Genomic DNA, 19,942 nt, shown 5'->3' on the forward strand with positions numbered 1-19,942 from the left:
GGCTGGCTGCCGCGGGGCGCATGCGCGCGCGTCTCCTGTCGCCGGCCGCTGCGCTCCGCGGCGCGGAATAGAATGAACTGTAACAAAACAAGCCGAGCCTTTGTATCTGCTTAAAGGGGCCGCGAGCACTTACCTTCCGCCCCGCTCCCCCCAGCGCCGCCACCGCGTCTTCAACGCTCCCGGCAACTGGCTGGAAGGGCTTCCCTCACCCTCAGGAACAGCCCGCCCGCGAGGAGAGGCGAGCCGGGCGGGAGGCAAAGAGGAGGCACCGCATTTGTAAAAGGCAAGAGAGAAAGGAAGGAAGGAAAAAAAATAACCCGAGCGGCGCAGAGTGGACTCTGGTCCGGGAGAGCACGGGCGGGCGCCGGAACGTGGACCCAGAGGCACCGGAATGCAAACAAAGCTCGCGGGCGTCTGTGCGGGGCTCTCGGGGAAGCCCAGAAAGTTTGTTTTATGATGGCTTGAGGGCGCGAGCGTGTGCAGGGGAGCGAGGCTGCCAAGTTTCTCCTGTTTTGTGATTTGGGGAGAGATGTTTCTCCCATGAACCAGCGGAGGCTTGGGGGCTCGTGCTGTGGGGGGCACCTGTCTCTCGTTTTATTTTATTTTTTTTGGAGGAGGGGTGTAACTCATCATGTCCAAAGTGATCCAGAAGAAGAACCACTGGACTAGCAGGGTTCACGAATGCACCGTGAAGCGAGGACCCCAGGGCGAGCTGGGGGTGACGGTGCTGGGAGGCGCGGAGCACGGGGAGTTTCCGTACGTCGGAGCGGTGGCGGCAGTCGAGACAGCGGGGCTTCCCGGCGGCGGCGAGGGCCCGAGGCTGGGCGAAGGGGAGCTGCTTCTGGAGGTGCAGGGGGTCCGGGTGTCCGGCTTGCCCCGCTATGACGTGCTGGGGGTTATCGACAGCTGCAAGGAGGTCGTCACCTTCAAAGCCGTCAGACAAGGTAAGGCGGGGCGCGCCTTAGGGGGGCGCCCCGAGAAAAGGAGGGCGGTCTGTGGGCTGCCCCTCATTCTCGATTTCCCGCTTCCCTCCTCGGAGCGCAGTGAAGAGAAGTTGAGGCCGTGCGCCCTGTGGTGGCGGTGAAATACACAAAGTTGTTGCGAGGTTGTGGGTTGTTTGCCCGCCTGCGTTTCGAAGAGGGAGCTGGGTTTGCGCAAGGTAGCGGGGGGACGTTTCGCCGGCCTGGCTGGCCAACCTGTTATCTCCGCCACCAAGTGCAGCGCAGTCTCGCCTGCACCCGAGGGAGAGTTGGGGAACTGAGTCAGGGGCATGGTGGACGCTGTCCTGGCTCCTTGGGGGAGGGATGCAGCTGGCGTTCTTTGGCCACGAGTCAGTTTCCATACCTGCTGAGTGGGTATACAGAAAGAGAGGGTCTGTAGTTTATTGAACCTCCCCCATCAGAAAATCTGCTTCACCCCGCGACCCCTCCAGGTGACCTAGGACACCACTGCCTGGCGGTTCCTGAGCCTGCCGCCAGAAGAGCCTGCATTCACCCCTCAGCGGGATGACGCATGTGTCTCCACCGTGTGGCCTAGCCATAGATTTGGGAGGGGGAGAGGGGGAGGGGGTGTTTTCTTTTAGCTCGAATCGGGTCCAAGTTTACCCTCCCACCACCATCATCATCGTCATTATTGATGGTGAAAATGAAGCTACTATTCATTGTTGGTTTACTACATGCCCGGCTCTGTGTAAAATACTTTACTTGCACTATCTCACTCCGATTCACAACAGTTCTAAGAACGAGTTGTTCTTATATCCCCATATTAGAGATAAGGAAACTGGGATTGATATTGGTTAAGTGACTTGCTCAAGGTCACATAGTTGCCAAAAGCGAGGGTTTGAGCCCTTGGTGCAGAGCCCTAAGTATGGAGGAGGAAGGAGTGAGGGGATGACCCTACGGCACTGGAGGGGCTGATTCCTGAGGAGGGAGTGGAAGCAAATTCCTCTCTCAGAAATCTGTAGAGGCCTTTTAAAAGATGCATTTGGTGGCTGCTGGTTATGTAGGTCCCTTACATCTCACTTCGGTACAGACAAGGGGCTGTCCCCGTGTCAACCCAGTGGAGGACAACTGAGGCCCTTAAAGGGCTCCCTTGTGCAAGCAAGTGCCATGATGCAGGTTCTCCCCAGTGAAAGCACCGAAGGAAGTGGTGAAGTTGAACGTGGTGAAAAGTTCTCATGTGTTTCCATAAGGACAGGCAGCAGCTGGAGGAATGTGTCAAAGGAAGGGCTGGGCTGAGCTGGTCCTCTCTTGGAAACAGGCATGTTCCAGATGAAATGGAGGAGGGGGCAGGGGGACTAGCCTGGCCTTTTAGCAGCTTTGGGAGCTGAGGAGCTGACACTTAGCTATGGAAAGCTCCTTGTATTTATGACTTCATTCTCCACCTGGATACCTCTTCCAAGAAGCCCTCCAGAATCCTGCTAGGATGAACAAATTCTTCCTCCTTTGGGCTCCTTTAATGTCTACTTTGAGGTTTTTTACTTACTCTGGACTCTGAGTTAGGTCCTTATTTCCATACAAGGTAGTGAGCTCATTAAAGGGAGAGATTGTGCCTCATTCCTGGCATACCTCTCCAGGTTTTGCTTGAGGTTCAAAACCTTTCCTGGCCTGACAATGCGTCCTCCTCACACTGGCTTTCCTGTGGATATTACATAAGCTAACACGTGGAAAATGCACCCAACAGTGCCTGTACATAGTAAGTGCTCCATAAAGATTAGCTATTTTTGTTTGAATTGATTTTGGCAGCTATTTATTTCTGAAACTAGTTTTTAGTGTCAGGAACCTGGATAATTATGAGTTGATAGGGCTGTGGAGAAAATACTGTGTGAAGGCCTATGATGGGAGCAGCTGCAGGTCTCAGTTCAGGACCATTTTGGAGAAAGGGTGGAGGAAGGACAGGCAAGGGTATCTGCCCAACTAGTGGAATGTCTCGCAGTGTCTAACGGGTCCTGAATAGGGGCTTGTTTGCAGTGTTTGCAGTGTGCAAGATGCTGCATGGGCTTGTGTCTCTTCCTTCCACTGGTTGCCAAATTTCTGGGAGGCGATGTCCCAGGGCTCTCTCATCACGGAGTTTAGGAAGGCTTGGTGAGATAATCAAGTGGGTTTGGAAACAGACCCCTCTGAGTTCAAAGGAAACTGTAATGTCTCCAGGTGTTAGCTCTCTTCACCCCTTTTGCACAGATTGTTCACAGCAGGGGCGAGTGTGTGTGTATGTTTGCATGTGTGTGTGTATGTATGTATGTGAATCTAGTTGTAATGGGATAGAAATATGATACTGATTGGGAAACCTGAATGGCCTGGAATTCATTACAATCTGAAAGTGACTATTTCATGGAATAATTACACAGGCACAGTTGGATCTTCTCACGTCTTCATTACCAGTAAACATGGCCCTAGAAACCATTTCACCAGTTTTCTGCTCCCTCTTCTGTGTTGAGAATATGATTTAGATTGTATGACAGAATTGCTCTTAATGTGTCTTCATTACTGTGCCTTTTAAAGTCATATCAAGTAGGCTCATACTTGGTATATGGTAAAGAAAAATACTACTTTTGTGTTGTTTGCATCCCAAGTTAGCCACTCCCAGGGACACAAGTCACTCTGGATACTGTCTACATGGTGGGAGAAAATTCTGTTTCTACTTCATGGCAGTTCTCTGGAAAGATACATGGACCAAAACTGTCTGTGGCAGGACTGGACTGTGCAGGAATCAAACTCAGTGGGTCTGCCAGGTCGGACTTGGTTCATTTTAAATGGAGAAGACAGTTCTTTGTCAGGTTGGAGTTGGTTCATTTTAAATGGAGAAGACAGTACTTTGTCATAAAATGCCTTTACAAAGTTATATGTAATTATGTGTATTCAGGTATCATTTGCCTATAGTAAAATGCATATCTCAGATATATAATTTGATGAGTTTTAAGAAACGTATGCACTTATGTTAATCACTCAAATCAAGATAGAGAACGTTTTCATCACCCCGGAAATTTTTCTCATGTTCCTGTCCAGTTAATTCCTCCTTCCCTCTGCACCATAGATCTACCATAGAATAGTTTTGTCTTAAACTTCATAAAAATGAACTAATGCAGTATGTACTCTTTTGTGTTTGGCTTTTGTTACTCAACAAAATATTTTGGAGATTTCATGTTGTTGCATGTATACTTCATTTGGTTCTTTTTTTATTGTTTAGTAATATTCCGTTGTATACACGTACCAGTTTGTCCTTTTGCTTGTTTATGGACATTTGGAGTATTTACCATTTTTTACTATTATGAATAAAGCTGTTATTAATGTTTTAGTTGCTCTACATCTTTGGCAATCTTTGATTTTGTTTGTCTTTTGAATTTTAGCCATCCTAGTATATGCTTTGGAAAAATGTAATTAAGGAAACTTTGATACAGGATATAAGATGTTGCTAGTATGTATTAAGATCTTGCCTTAGAATATAACAGGCGCTTGGCTAAGCTGATGCTTCGTGGGCATTGTCTTTTTCAGCCCTTACAATTGGACTCAGATGTTAGAAGCTGAGGTTCAGAGAATTTGGATAACTTTTCCAAGGGTCATACCACAGTGGCAGAAGTAGAGCTGCAATTCAGCTCTGTCTGATTCCAAAGTCTGCGCTCCCAATTCCTGGGACAGTAGGTCTCCAAGTGGGGTCCTTAGACCAGTGGCTTTAGTATCACCTGGGAACTGGTTAGAAATCCAGATTCCTGGGCCCCACCTTAGTTCTACAAATTCAGAAGCTTTGCGGGGGATGGGGTTGGGGTTGGGTGGGGTAACATCTATGGGGTGTTTTAATAAGCCCTCAAGGGATTCTGATGCTCACTCAGTTTTCAGAACTACTGTACTAGGGTATAGACCAAAATTGAGAAGATGACATCAGATGAGACAGGTGACCTGGGTTCTAGAATAAGCTCTGCCAGTCACATTCTTAGAGCCTACATTTCTCTACACCAAAAATAAGTGGGTGCGCCTCTTCAGGTTATTTGTGCTCATGAAATCCTGTGTTTCCATGAATCACTCAGACTCCAAAGGTTTAAAATGGTATGATTGTAGTTTCCCAAAGTGGTGTATTACAGGTCATGCTTACATATTTTTGCAGGTGAATTTTGTGGTTTTTCAAATTACCCAGGAACCGTAACTATCCCTCTACTTTTTTGTGTGTGTGTGGCAGTGTGGAGATAATAAAAGAGATACAATTTAAAAGCCAAACCAAACCACCACCAGACCCTTCCCCTCACTGTAATGAGGAAAATTGTGATCACATATGGTTGAATATAGTTCTTTGTGTGGTTTTTTGTTTTGGTATTGTTTTGATTCATTGGAATTTATGACAATAACTCTCATTCTAAAACACAGGGCCTTGTCTTTCAGAGTTGTTTGGTTTCTCATGAATCTCTGGTCTTGCTTCTTTCTCCTCAGTGACCTCCTTCTGGTGTGCTGCTAAATGCTTAACAACCAGTGCTAGTAGTGGGTAGACCCTGATTTATAGCATAGCTGGAGTTGGGAAGAGACGCATATACCTGGTGTTCCCAAGCCGATGTGAGCTGGCGCCTGCACACCACTGACTGCATATAAGATAGTGCCCTTGTGGTAGCTCACCTGTAATCCCAGCACCTTGGGAGGCCAAGGTGGGAGGATCACTTGAGCTCAGGAGTTTAAGACCAGCCTAGGCAACATGGTGAAGTCTCTACTAAAAGATACATAAACTAGCTGGGCGTGGTGGCGAACTTCTGTAGTCCCAGCTACTCAGGAGGCAGAGTGGGAGAATCGCTTGAGACCAGGAGGCAGAGGTTGCAGTGAGCCAAGATTGTACCACTGCACTCCAGCCTGGGTGACGGAGTGAGACCCCCATCTCATACACACACACAAAAGATAGCTCCCTGAGTAAAGTGCCATTCCCTCATCCTGTTTGTACCTTCATAGCCTCGACACAATCTCGTATTATCTTCTGTTTTTTTCTTTTTTTTGTTGTTGTTGTTTTTCGTTTTTTTTTTTTTGAGATGGAGTTTCGCTCTGTTGCCCAGGCTGGAGTGCAGTGGTGTGATCAGTGTGTGTGTGCAGTGGTGTGATCAGTGTGTGCAGTGGTGTGATGCAGTGGTGTGATCTCGCTCACTGCAACCTTTGCCTCCCAGGTTCAAGCAATTCTGATGTTTAGCCTCCCTAGTAGCTGGGATTATAGGCACGTACCACCATGCCTGGCTAATTTTTTGTATTTTAGTACAGATGGGGTTTCGCCATGTTGCCCAGGCTGGTCTCTTGAGCTCAGGAATCCGCCTGCCGCCTTGGCCTCCCAAAGTGCTAGGATTGTAGGCGGGCACCGCAACGAGCCCTGTTTCTTCTTTATTGTCTGTTTCCCCTCCCATGAGAATAGAAGTTCCATGAAAACAAGAAGCTTATCTCTCTTGTTCACTGCTGTATTTCTCAGTGTCTGAAAAAGACCCAGCAGGGCCGGGCACGGTGGCTCATGCCTGTAATCCCAGCACTTTGGGAGGCCGAGGTGGGCGGATCACAAGGTCAGGAGTTCAAGACCAGCCTGGCCAAGATGGTGAAACCCTGTCTCTACTAAAAAAATACAAAAAAATTAGCCAGTGTGGTGGTGGGCGCCTGTAATGCCAGCCACTCGGGAGGCTGAGGCAGAGAATTGCTTGAACCCGGGAGGCAGAGGTTGCAGTGAGCCGAGATTGCGCCGCTGCACTACAGCCTGGGTGACAGAGCGAGACTCGTCTCAGAAAAGACCCAGCAAATAATAGGTGCTCACTAAAATTGGTTGGATGAGTGAATGACTATTCCATTGTTTCAGAAAGTAAGTGCAGCTAGGCCACTTGCAACGTCTTTCCTCCCTTTCTCTCGGTTTGTCTTTTACTTCTTGTTTAGGATGCAGAGGTCTTCACTTTTTTTTTTTTTTTTTTTTTTTTGAGACGGAGTCTCGCTCTGTCACCCAGGCTGGAGTGCAGTAGCACGATCTCGGCTCACTGCAAGCTCCGCCTCCCGGGTTCACGGCGTTCTCCTGCCTCAGCCTCTCCGAGTAGCTGGGACTACAGGCGCCCGCCACCACGCCTGGCTAATTTTTTTTGTATTTTTAGTAGAGACGGGGTTTCACCGTGGTCTCGATCTCTTGACCTTGTGATCCACCCGCCTCGGCCTCCCAAAGTGCTGGGATTACAAGCGTGAGCCACCGCGCCCGGCCTGAGGTCTTCACTTTCTCATCACCAGATCTTCCAATTAGCTGGCTTTCTGTGTCTAATAATTTATACTGGGCTATAAATGACTGACAAGGATTAATGAATCCTATTCAAGTATTTCTGCCTGTTGAATCTAACTGAAGTTTAACAAGTGAGGCTCTAACCGTGAAATTTCAGATGTTCAGCAGGCAGCATGATAAGGATTTTTTTTGTTGATGTGGGACCTGTGTCCTCGTCCCTAAAAATGACTCTTTCCCTCCGTTTTCTTGCAGCGTTGTCCCTGTGTACTTTTTTTTTTTGGCTAATAGCAAATCAGATCTTTGCTACAGAACACAATCCAATTTTAGCCCTGTGGCTCTTAAATTGTACTTTGTGTTTATGTCTTTTTTTTTTAACTTAAACTTTCAAAAATCAATCTGTTTTTGTTCTTGGTGCCAAAAGACCACTCTTGGAAGGATATTTTTAGGTTACACTGTGGAACACTGTACAGGCTTTACAAAAAACGAAGCAAGGACGTACAACCCAACTTGTCCATTGTTTCCAGTGGCCACCCCTTGTCATTGGCTGTGTTATTTAAAAATAGATTAACTTGACCTTCTGTGGCGATGGCATACAGTTGGCTCGCTGTGTTTCTTGGCATTCATTACCCAGCTGGTTTTAGATGGCAGAATTGATGATATCCACCAAGGGGAATTAAGTGGTTTATAAGAGAAAACATTCTGACATCTCCTTACCACAAGGGTTTACATGAAGGATGTTGCTTTGTAAACGAGGGTTATTTAATGCAAAGCCCCACTCTCTGGTGTTAGTGGCCCTTTCCTTGAGTTTGTATATACATGTAACAGGATATACTGATTTTGTATACACTGAGAATAAAGGCTGTCAAATTCGTTAAGGGCTGACATTCACATCCTAAAAAAGTAGGTTACTGCATGCCTGCCTGTCTTTTTGCAGCTCATATGTGAGATCTGTAACCTTGAAAAATCCCTAGTACACACTGGTGCATTGCTAGACTGCACCCCTATGGAGGTCAGCATCGATGTAGTATTTCTTATGAATTCATTTCGTTGTTTCCACAGATGTCAAGGTTGGGCCTGTCATATTGACTCTGCTTTCCAGTAAAGTGTCTTGTGGAGGGTCTAATGTGTTCTGGGTGTCAACTTTTCCGAAGGCATGTAGCAAAATTAGAAAATGTAATTTGAGGCCGGTCGCGGTGGCTCATGCTTGTAATCCCAGCACTTTGGGAGGCCGAGGCGGGCAGATCACGAGGTCAGGAGATCGAGACCACGGTGAAACCCCATCTCTACTAAAAATACAAAAAATTAGCCGGGCGTGGTGGCGGGTGCCTGTAGTCCCAGCTACTCGGAGAGGCTGAGGCAGGAGAATGGCGTGAACCCGGGAGGCGGAGCTTACAGTGAGCTGAGATCGCGCCACTGCACTCTGAGCAGTGTCTTTTATGATTAAATAGAAATCTTCTCTTTTTATGGCTCAGTAATTACATAATGGAATAATCCATTATTTATCATTTCTGTAGTCTCTGTATCTGAGTGAAAGCCGAAATCCTTGTAGTGACTTCCAAGGCCGCCCGTGACCTGCCCTATGGATATTACTTCTCTTTCTCTGTCCTGCCTGCTAGTGCCCACCTAATCATCTTACAGGCTTGCTATCTCTTGAGCTTCAAGTCTTTCTCAAATGTCACCTGCCCAGTGAGGCCTCTTGTGAGTACATTATTGAAAACCATAACTCCACTGCCACGTGTCATTCCCTGTTCCCCCTCTCAGCTTTATTTTAATCCATAGTCTGTAGATCTCTTCACCATAACTAAATTTCTTATTTTACCTTTTTCTCTAGAATGTAAGCTCTGAGACAGCAGGAATGTTGTCTTGTTCTCCCACAGTATCCCCAGTAGCAAAAACAGTGCATGGTGCCTAGTACTTGCTTGGGTATTTGTTAAATGTTTACAGTCAAATTTAGAACTGGAATAAATCTCCCCTGAGGTCAGTTACCTCTGAAAATGTAGATATATAGAAGTCCCTGAAAATTTAGGTGATTGATGATGGATCACATTAAAGTTGGTTAGAGTTTAATATTTACAGTCAATGGCTGGGGCTAAAAGAGAGCTTAGCTGATTGACCCAGGAATATTCTTAAAGACAGTGAACATTGCTGGCCTGCTTCAGTTGGTCTTAATATTATGGGTTTACAAGTAAGAACATGTGGGTCCTTTGTTTCTTGTCAAGAACGGGAGGGAAGAGTCCACTGGAGTCTCCTTGGAGTCAGAGATAAGGTCACATTTCCAATTTTAGGTTTCCCTGCGTGGAAGAGGTCCTTGACTTTAAAATTAATTGAGTGTCCTGATTTTCAGAGGTTACTTTGATTTGGGAAATGACGGTAACAAGGGTTACCAGGTGGCTGATCCAAACAGGAGAGCTGAGGCTACTAGAGTCACTATGACGTGACTTGTTGAGTTAGGGATAGGTCTTATCGAGTTAGGGATAGGTCTGTGCACAGCATCCCTTACTTAGCCAAGCCATTGGCCTCAGTCCACTTTCAGTCCCGTGTGCCCCCCACCAACATGAATCCCTAGAAGCCAACTCTAGATCAGGATTTGAATCACAGGGCTTATCTGGAAGGTGCTCCCGGGAAGTTCCAGTAGGGCAAGGAAGAAGTGAGACCAGTGAGTCAAGAAGGCCAATGGAGGTGCTTTAAACAGCAAGTCACCACTGTGTGTCTAAGGCAGCCCCATGCTGAGTGTGTCGTGGAACTTTGCAGACTCTCTCACCCTTAAACAGACTGAGAGATTCTTATGGCTGTGTGTATAGACTTTTTCTGTTACCATCTCCAGTGTCATGAGAATGAGTTACGTAAGATAATTACATTCTCATGGCTAAGGTATCAACCCCACCATTATTGCGGACGGAGGCATTTGTGTGTCTGTTTAATGGGCCACAGTTATGCTTCTTACAATAAGGCTAATCTTTTACTCCGTTATGAGACAAGATCGAGGCTCTCTTTATGGACAGGGGCATGATGGTGTAATTAAAAGGCGATCATGCCCTGATTATAAGCCATGTTTCAAAATTACTGCTATATGTAGTGTCATCAGGACTGTAGTACTCATAAAATGATCACAAATAGCAATTTACTGGTGTGTCATAGAGTCAGATTTTGGACCCAAGGTTGGCTTGGGTGAAGAGGCAGGCTTTACACTTTACGAGCTGGGTGTTCTGGGGCAAGATACTGAACCTCTTTGTGCCAGGTTTCCCACTCTGAAAATGGAGATAATAATGATACCTACTCTCTAGGGTTGATGGAAAAGTAGAAAGTAAACCACATGACACAGGGCTTGGCACATAGTGAGTGCTCAATAAATGTTGGCTTCTGTAATTGTTTGAATGCTCCCCATTTGAAAGCCCTTGGGAGAGAAGAAAGAATCTCTTGAGAGATGGAGATTGCAGTGTACAGTTCTCTGGAGAGCTTTTCAAGTCTAGAAGAAAACACTCTTTTTTCTGCTTGATTCGGATGCTGTCTTTTTGAAAGGCTGAGACTGGATTAGTTCAGATAAGTAAGAAGGAAGCCTCTGGACCTCATGGAGGTTTGAGCTGCCTGAGCTTCTCCAACATTGTCCTCGGTGACGAATTGCTTTTAATGATTGTCTGCAGGTCGCAGGTTGTGGTAGTGTGGAGGGAGGGCGAGTTCTTGGGTGTTCAGGCAGGCTTTTACCATCAACGATGATTCTTGAGAATGGGACTCTGTGGTCCTCTCATCTTCCTGGTACCACGTCTGGGCTCCTACATCAGAAACGGCTGGGGAAGCAGTGGGGCTTAGTGGTCATAAGGGTTTGGAGTCAGACCACCTGGTTCAAATCCAGGCTCTCCCACTTCCCAGCTGAGAGACCAGGGACAGGTTAGCCTCCCAGAACATCAGTTCTCCCAGTTGAAAATGAGAATGTTACCTGTGTCATAAAGTGGTTGTAAGAATTACATGAGATAATGTATGTAAAACTTGTAGTACCCTGCCTGGCTCTTCAGTGGTGCTCATTGAAATACCTACCCTACTAGCAGCTGTGATCTTTTCTTTTCTTGATCTCAGCTTACTGCAACACCTGCCTCCTGGGATCAAGCGACCCTCCTACCTCAGCCTCCTGAGTGGCTGGGACTGCAGGCATGCACCCACCACACCTGGCTATTTGTTTGTTTGTAGAGATGGGGTTTCACTACATTGCTCAGGCTGGTCTCGAGCTCCTGGGCTCAAGCAATCTGCCTTCCTCGGCCTCCCAAAGTGCTGGGATTACAGGCATGAGCCTTCGTGCCTGGCCAGCTGTGATATTTTCAGCTGAGAAATGGAGGTACGTCAGTGAGTGCCTCTGAATCAGTGGTTCTCAGCTGGGGGCAAGTTTGCTCCCCAGGGGACATTTGGCAACATCTGGAGCCATTTTTGGTTGTCACAATTAAGGAGAGGGTTGCTTCTGGCATCTAGAGAGTAGAGGCCCGGGACACTGCTGAACACCCCACAATGTACACAGTCGCCCCTCAAGGGAGAATTATCCAGCCCAAAATGTCAGTAAGGCTGAGGTTGAGAAAGCCCCTCTACAGGCATGACTCCATGCTTGATACTGGGAATCTGAGTTAGGAGGGATATGCTAGTAATTGTAACTATTACTTTTGTTCCTCTGTTACATCACTTAAACCCAGGTTAAGGGTTTGCCTAGGTAGATGAGCTTATTCTCATTTCAGCTGTGAGAAAATTAGCTTGAGAAGTCAGGTTCTCCTGGTTCCCTGACTGCTGACCTAGGTGAGATTCAAACTCAGATCTGCCTGATTCCAATAATCTTACTCTAGGTTTCCATGTTAAGAAATGTCTTGACAGCAGGGGCATGGTGGTTCATGCTTGTAGTCCTAGCTACTAGGGAGGGAGGCTGCGGCGGGAGGATTGCTTGAGCCAAGGAGCCAAGGCTGCAGTGAGCTATGATGGCACCACCGCACTCCACCCTGGGTGACAGAGAAAGACCCTCTCTTTTTTTATTTTTTATTTATTTATTTATTTTGAGATGGAGTCTCACTGTCACCCAGCCTGGAGTGCAGTGGCGCGATTTCAGCTCACTGCAAGCTCCGCCTCCTGGGTTCACACCATTCTCCTGCCTCAGCCTCTCGAGTAGCTGAGACTGCAGGCACCCGCCACCACGCCTGGCTATTTTTTGTGTTTTTAGTAGAGACGGGGTTTCACCATGTTAGCCAGGATGGTCTCGATCTCCTGACCTTGTGATCCGCCCACCTCGGCCTCCGGAAGTGCTGGGGTTACAAGTGTGAGCCACCGCGCCCAGCCGATCTTCTCGTTTTTTAAAAAAAAAAAGAAGAAAAAAGAAAGAAATGTGTCTACCCCATAGCTTGGAGCACCCATGTCAATGTAGAGACACCGGTCTTAGGCTGGCCCTTTTGCTGCCAGAGAGACAGTACAACATGCTTGGTGACCCCACAGAAGATAGTCCGAGAAATAAAAAATAGGTTCCCAAAGTGTTTCCTGCCAAAAAACAGTGTGCTGCTGTATATTTTCAAGCAATTCTGCTTAATTGCCACCATCTCCTCTTCTCTCTGATCAGTCTCACCAACACTCTCCATTCTTTCCTCCCGTGTGCCCTCTCTGTATCCTCCGTGCACTTCGTTATTTCAAAGAGTCACAATGGTGCCTTGTAACTATAGTTTTGCCCAGCTGTCTCCCATACTAGATTATGTGTTTCTTGAAGGCAACATCCTTATTTTATGGATCTTTGTAGTCTCTGCCCTCTGTAGGTACTTAGGAATATCTGTTGAATTGAATTCTTTTTGAGGGTAATGAGTAGGCAAAATTAAAAAAAAATTGTCTAAGATCTTGTTGGCTAGAAAATCCATGTCTTATTTTTAAGGCATATTAAATATACTTAGCCATATGTCTGACTTTTCCGTGATGATTTAAGATGGTTGTCTGCCAGTTGTCGTAGCATTTTGAACTATAGAGAAAAATATTGAATTAATTATGTTGAAGGTCTTAGAGGGCCTTTATTTTGGCCAGATGTGTGCATCTGCTTGCGCCTGTTGCTTATGTAATGTGGCCGTGGCAGATACCACCTTGGCCTGGTTTAAATAGTATTTTGCCACCTGGATTCTTGGCCAAGCGTTAGAATTTACATCTGATAGGGAGAGCATGTTCATTTCCTCCTCCATCTATCAGCCTGTTTAAGTCTGTGTAAGTTAGTTAAGAATTCAAAACTCAAGATCAAGTTGTTAAAAAAAAAGCTTTCTCCGGTGTTGCAGCATGTGTTTTTTTTAAATTTTATTTTATAAAAAGCATAGGCATCTAGATTTTGGTTTCTAATCTTTTAAAAACTTAAATAGTATCGTGACCTTATATGACTATCAATCACTATCTAAAATTGGTTTGTGATTCCACAGCTTATGTATTTTCCTGGCGAAATTTAAATTTTTTCTCATTTAAACAATGTATACAGTACAGAAATATGTTAATATGGCAGAAAAATATGTCCGAATTGCCCGTAATCCCACCCCAGAGAAACCCATGTGTTAACACTATTTTTATCCAGATGTACACATACACACACACACACACACACACGCACAAATAGAAACACAAACATATACTTTTGAAGATGGGGGGGCTTTTTCTTATGAAAATAAGACTTTACGTACATACTGTTTGGGTGGGAGTTTTCTTCATGCCTAACAGCATATCATGGACTTTGTTTATTTGTTTTTTTGTTTTTTTTTTTTGAGACAGAGCCTTACTTCTCTGTTGCCTAGGCTGGAGTGTAGTGGCATGGTCTTGGCTCACCTCTATGTCCTGGGCTCAAGCGATCTTCCCATCCCAGCCTACTGACTAGCTGGGACCACAGGTGGATGCCACCGTGCCCAGATAATTAATTTTTTTTGGGGTAGAGACAGGGTTTCACTCTCTTGCTCAGGCTGGTCTCAGAATCCTGGGCTCAAGCAATCCACCCACCTTGGCCTCCCAAAGTGCTGGGATTACAGGCGTGGGCCACCGTGCCTGGCCAATCATGGACTTTAAAAAAATACTATATGTAGATCAAGTTGACTATTTCAGTGACTACAAAATTTATTTTTGGTTACTTTATAATATAATAAGCTCTACTTTAAGGATGAACATTTAGAGTGTTTTCAGTTCTCTTTTATATAACATATTGATGACTACCCTCATACATACATTTTAGCGAACATCTTCAGATATTTTCTTTGGATAGCTATCTAGAAATAAAGCTGTTGGCTCACATGAATTATTTCTTTTTAAGACTTTTGGTATCCATCATCATTTTACCCCCCCCCCAGAGAATATATTAACTAATATCCCTGCTGGCTGTATATTGAGAGTCCTGTAATTTTTCACTTACCTCACTTGTAAAGATAATACCTTCTACTGGAATTGTTTATTTATGGTGGTCTTCAGAAGTCAGATACTGAGTAGTAAGTTTTTTGTTTGTTTGTTTGTTTTTGAAACGGAGTCTCAGTCTTGTTGCCCAGGCTGGAGTGCAATGATGTGATCTTGGCTCACTGCAACCTCCACCTCCTGGGTTCAGGCAATACTCCTTCTTCAGCGTCCCGAGTAGCTGGGATTACAGGCATGCGCCACCACACCCAGCTAATTTTGTATTTTTAGTAGAGACAGGGTTTCACCATGTTGGCCAGGCTGGTCTTGAAATCCCGACCTCAGGTGATCCGCCCGCCTTGGCCTCCCAAAGTGCTGGGATGACAGGCGTGAGCCACTGCGCCCGGCTGGATACTGAGTAGTATTTTAAAGGACAATTAGGGAGTGGTGGGGACTAGGATTACCTGGAAGGGCTTATTCTGTTCAACGGGAAAAGCTGCCATTCTGCTTTGGCCTGTTGCTGCCATGTAGGAACATTGGCCCAGTGTTTCTAGTCTAGATTTTTCAGATTTTCAAGAGAACCCAGAAACCTGTTCTTTTTTTTTTTTTTTTTAAATGAACTTTTCCAGTTTTAAAGCACTGGTTCAAAGTTTTCTTTTTTTAAAAAAGGGTGAACCAAACAAAACACATCTGGGAGCCATATTTGGTCCTTAGATGACAAGCTTGCAATGCCTTGTTTATATATTTGTCTCTCACTTGGTTTCTCTCATACTTCATCTTTCCAAAAGCAGTAATTGCATTACTCTTTCTGTATTCTCAGGTCCCAGGATACTGACCAACTCACAAAAAGGGTCAAGAAATGTGTGTTGAAATGAATAGTATGTTCTGGAAGTGGTCTACTTTGGCACTATAGCCCGTGTAGGTTTATTTGAGGCCCAGCTGGTGACAGCTTTCCAATTCAAGTTATGAAGAGCTGGGGAGAGAGTATATTTTGACAGCTGATCATAATTCTTGGAATATTTTGTCCCAGGGCCCTGGTCTGCCGGGTCTTAGAACTGGGTGCAAAGTCACAACTAGAAATTGATGTTCACATGAATTTGAGTTCTTAGTACAGGAATAGAATCTATTCTCTGCCCTGAAGTGATTTTATTGTGAAATGTGTAGCCTTACCAACAAGAATGAATTAAGTTTATGTATACCATTTAGGGAGGTTTTAAATTTGGCAGGAAGTTTCCTAATAATACAACTTGTTTGGACTTTCTGTAGATAAATTGGGACCCTAACCTTTACCCCAGGAGTGGACACTGTCAGAACATGATTAACCTCTAAGACTGGTAGGCATCTGTTTTTCAGTGCCAGCATTATATGGTAGAATTTTGTTTTTTGTTTTTTGCAAACCAGTGCAGCCCTTCTTGCTTTCCTGCCTGCATAATGGTTGTTCTGCATTGCATAATTCATGTCGGGCACCAGGTTTGCTGCACTACGATGAGGAAAGGGATTCAGGTAATTCAGATGAGAAATTTAGTCAGTGCAGTTTTTTTTTTCTATCAAGGAGCCAAGAAAGGTCCTCTGTTAAATTGAAACTATAAAATTGTCAGCAAAAGTCCAACGCAGGGTTAAAATCTTACTTGGTTTGGACTTGTGTGTCTTTTCTCTCCTTCTCTAGTCCCCTTTCCCCCTCCATTCCCATATCAGAATGGAACATTCCAGTAGACTGTCTAGGAATTCAAATTTTAGATAGGATATTCTATATGTAATCCAGAACTTCTGATGTGAGATGCAACTTAGGAGAGTTTTCAAGTTTAGACTACTGTATGCCCCGATCCACTTCCTTCATTGTGGTCACTGCTTTTGGAGCACCCAGAAGCCCCCTAGCTTGGCATGAAGTTTGACTTCTTTCTGCTAGTATAAAATGCTGAAGGATAATGTGGCACAAAAAGCTTACATTCCATGGTGTTTCAGGCTGGGCGATCCCAGGTTAAATTTCTGTGCTTTTCGTCTTTGTTAAAGAGTCTAGCCGTGTCACAGTACAAATGCACAGTTAAGTACCTCCACAGTGTATATGAAACCTGTTTTATTTCAGTTAAGATTAGCAGAGCAATCTAGCTGACCCTAAGTGAACTCTAGGTGCATATGTGATAAATGCATATTGCTATATGCCACTGAGGTTTCGTGATTGTTTATTATATGGCATTATAATGGCAACAGGTAACAGAGGCAATGAGATTCCATGTTCGAATGGCTGACACGTGTCCAAAAGCTATGGGTTAATTTGGGACTTTGAATCTTGAGTTTAGGCAAAGATGGAAAAAACCCCCCAGTAATTGTTCATTCCAGTGTAAGGACAGCAGATGAGACTGTTGTTTCGGATACCTACATCCAAGGAAATGCCCTGGCTTCTGCCTATTTGAATCTATGAGCCACATTTATTAACCCATAAATTTACTTTTCTTTTAAAATTAAAAATAGAAAACTTTTGAAGACACAAAGTGTTATCTCAATACTGATATATTATACACGTGTCATTATTTATAAGATAAAAATTGGGAAAATAGGATGCTCAGCAAAAGAAAAATTCATGTAGCTGTTGCCTCTGTATGTCTCTTCAACTCTGTGGGAAAATACTGCCGTACGGAAGAAAGGCCCTGGCTTTCTTAAGCAATGTGAATTTGTTTCTGTGACATTTTAGCTAAAAGTGTAAGCTCAAGATATTCTGTGTGAAATAAATTATCCCAAAGAAAGATAATTGTGAGAAGAGGCCATTAATGGGAATAAGATAGCTGGTTGTAAGGATTAGGAGGCTTTTTTTTTGGTGGAAGGAGCTTATCCATGGGGTTTAATAAAACATGGTGAGTCACTCTGTTGCCTGAATTCCAGAGGGGAAAGAGACATTCGGGAAAAGGCTGCGGGGGAAATTTGCGGTCCTGTGCACCTGTTACCAGGCAGTTATAGTCACCTGATGGCTGCTAACAGATTGCAGGCACTGCTTCTTGAAGAAAATCATCAACTTTGAACACAGTACCCCACACATTGGATTTGGGTGAACGGAAAGTATATCAGAATTACCTGGGAGAGTTTTCAAGTTATAGTCACCGGGGCGTGGCTTTATTAGTGATTCTGACTCATGTCTCCCCGCTCAGCACTGTCCTGATACTCCAAAGAGTAGTGCACAGAACAGCCACTTACATAGAACCAGGCAGCGTGTTTGTTAAATATGGGGATTACTAGACCCCAGCCCAGACCTACGGGATCAGAATCCTGGGAGTGTGGGCTCTGTGAATCCAGTGTTTAAAGATGCTCTGGCTGAATGTGGCAAGTCCAGCATGTGATGCTCCAGGCTCTAAAATATTGGCCTTTTCAATTCCAGTTATCTAATAAGTGATGGTAACAGACCCCACTGTACACTTGAATGAACGCTGATTGTGGGAGGCCGTCAAGAATAGAAAGACACATTGAGTTATTTGAGCTGCAAGTTCTTCTGGGGGGCAAATGCTAGGTGTGTGCATATGTGTTTGTGGAAGTTCATTTTCTTGCTTCAGGGTTTTAGTAATTTACAGGGACCTTTTCCTCTGTACCATGCTTGCCCTTTTAAGGCAGAAAGGGAACTCCGGTGGAAAGACAGCATTGACCAATAGAACTTTCTGTGATGATGGAATATTCTTTATCTACACTGTGTAATATTTTATTCCCTAGCCACACGTGGCAATTGTGTACCTGTAATGTGGCTGAGGAACTGAATTTTACATTGTATTGACACACAATTTAAATCTATCTGCTTGTGGCTAGTGTCTACCATATTGAATGGCACAGAAGACAGTGCCAACACAAATAGGACAGTTGCAGATCTTTGGTGTCACATCCAGCTGCTCCAAGACAAGGTTGGAGTGATACTTTGGGTTGATGCTTCTTAACTTTGAAAGCTTGGGGTAGATCATGTTTTAGTGTCCTTTGGCCTTTTTCTTTTTAATCGGTGCATTTACCGATGACAGTTTTCTTAAGCTCAGCGTATGGTAGTGCGCTCATTGTCCCAGGTGAAGTAGGTTAGGGGTGATGTTTTCTCCTGTTGACTGCTCTGTCTCCAGCACCTGTAATGAGTGAATATAAGGAATGACTGAAAAGTGATTTCAACGTGAGTATTTTATGCAGGGTGGGAGACTCTGTGTTACCCTGAGGCTGTATAGTTAAACTGTTGTATCACTTGATGCTTTTGGTTATAATTAATTTAAAAAATGCAACTCAAATGGCTTAGGCAGCAAAGGAGATGCACTGATGCATAGAATTTCAGAAGGATGGAGCTTCAGGTATGGCTCAATCGGGGTATGGGTCCAATTTCTCTGTAATTTGCTTCAGAGCTGCCGATAGTCTATATTGACTACTTGTGAAGATACAACCTACATATCTGTAATGGACAGCCTTGATTCTCTCAGAGCTGCTGTTTTCACTCTCCTCCTGTCTGGAGCCTCAAGATGGCTCTTCTTTTTGAGATAGAGTCTCGCTCTGTCACCGAGGCTGGAGTGTAATGATATGATTTTGGCTCATTGTAACCTCCAGGTTCAAGCGATTCTCCTACCTCTGCCTCCCAAGTAGCTGAGATTGTAGGTGTGCACCACCATGCCCAGCTAATTTTTGTATTTTTGGTAGAGATGGAGTTTCACCATGTTGGCTAGGCTGGTCTCAAACAGCCCAAGTGATCCGCCTGCCTCAGCCTCGCGAAGTGCTGGAATTATAGGCGTGAGCCAGTGCGCCTGGCCAAGGTGGCTCTTATTTGCAGATGGATAACCGTGGCGGCAGACAGGGGTGATATGCCTTGTTACTCACAGCCAGGGAGAGAGAGACCCAGAGGAATATCATGTACTGTGTGCTGAATGCCTTAGTTCTGCAATCCCTAATCATTGATGCTTATGCAAATTGGTGCCCACTTGCAGTAAGGGGTGGGGTCAGTCCTTATCTGGGCCTTTTGACTGTTGCACAAGGAGCAAGACATGGTTCCCTAAGGAAGAGGGAGGTGCTGTTGAGAAGAGAGAAGCCATGGAATAGATGCCAGGTCAAGTAACCAACTGATCCCCACTTCTGACAGCTACCTCCAATGGGATGGTGGATTTAGAGAGAGGTCAAATTGGACAGGTGCCTTGGGAAATTTAATTGCAATTGAGTATCGATGAGGTAAGAGTGGACTCCTTGGATATGAGTTTTCACTTGACCTGATGAGTTAAAAAATACAGCTCCCATTTATTGATCATTTGTTACCTGAGCTCTTGTCAAACTCTCCACAGACACTATCTTATTATTATTATTTTTGCAACAACTTTGCAAGTAGATAAAATTTAACCCATTTTAGTGATGAAGAAACCAAGTCTTAGAGAGGTGAAGTAATTTGCTTTAACTCAAC

At 44.9% G+C, this 19,942-nt stretch overlaps 1 protein-coding gene across 12 annotated transcripts in view; it reads left to right on the top strand.

Annotated features, from left to right (window-relative positions):
* The first annotated feature begins 20 nt into the window (after positions 1 to 20).
* The window catches only part of MAGI1 (membrane associated guanylate kinase, WW and PDZ domain containing 1), a 681,166-nt gene continuing 661,244 nt past the window's right edge, over positions 21 to 19,942 (top strand). For 7 of the 12 annotated variants that reach the window (XM_055260318.2, XM_055260321.2, XM_055260323.2 and 4 more), the window contains exon 1: positions 47 to 944. In XM_055260318.2, coding sequence (XP_055116293.2) covers positions 632 to 944 — 313 coding nt within the window. In that variant the 5' untranslated portion in view covers positions 47 to 631. Of the gene's footprint in view, positions 945 to 19,942 lie in introns of all 12 variants that reach the window. The other 5 variants (XM_055260326.2, XM_055260327.2, XM_055260328.2 and 2 more) reach the window with 1 other exon arrangement.

Source organism: Symphalangus syndactylus, chromosome 21 (genome assembly GCF_028878055.3).
Source record: "Symphalangus syndactylus isolate Jambi chromosome 21, NHGRI_mSymSyn1-v2.1_pri, whole genome shotgun sequence".
NCBI lineage: Eukaryota > Metazoa > Chordata > Mammalia > Primates > Hylobatidae > Symphalangus > Symphalangus syndactylus.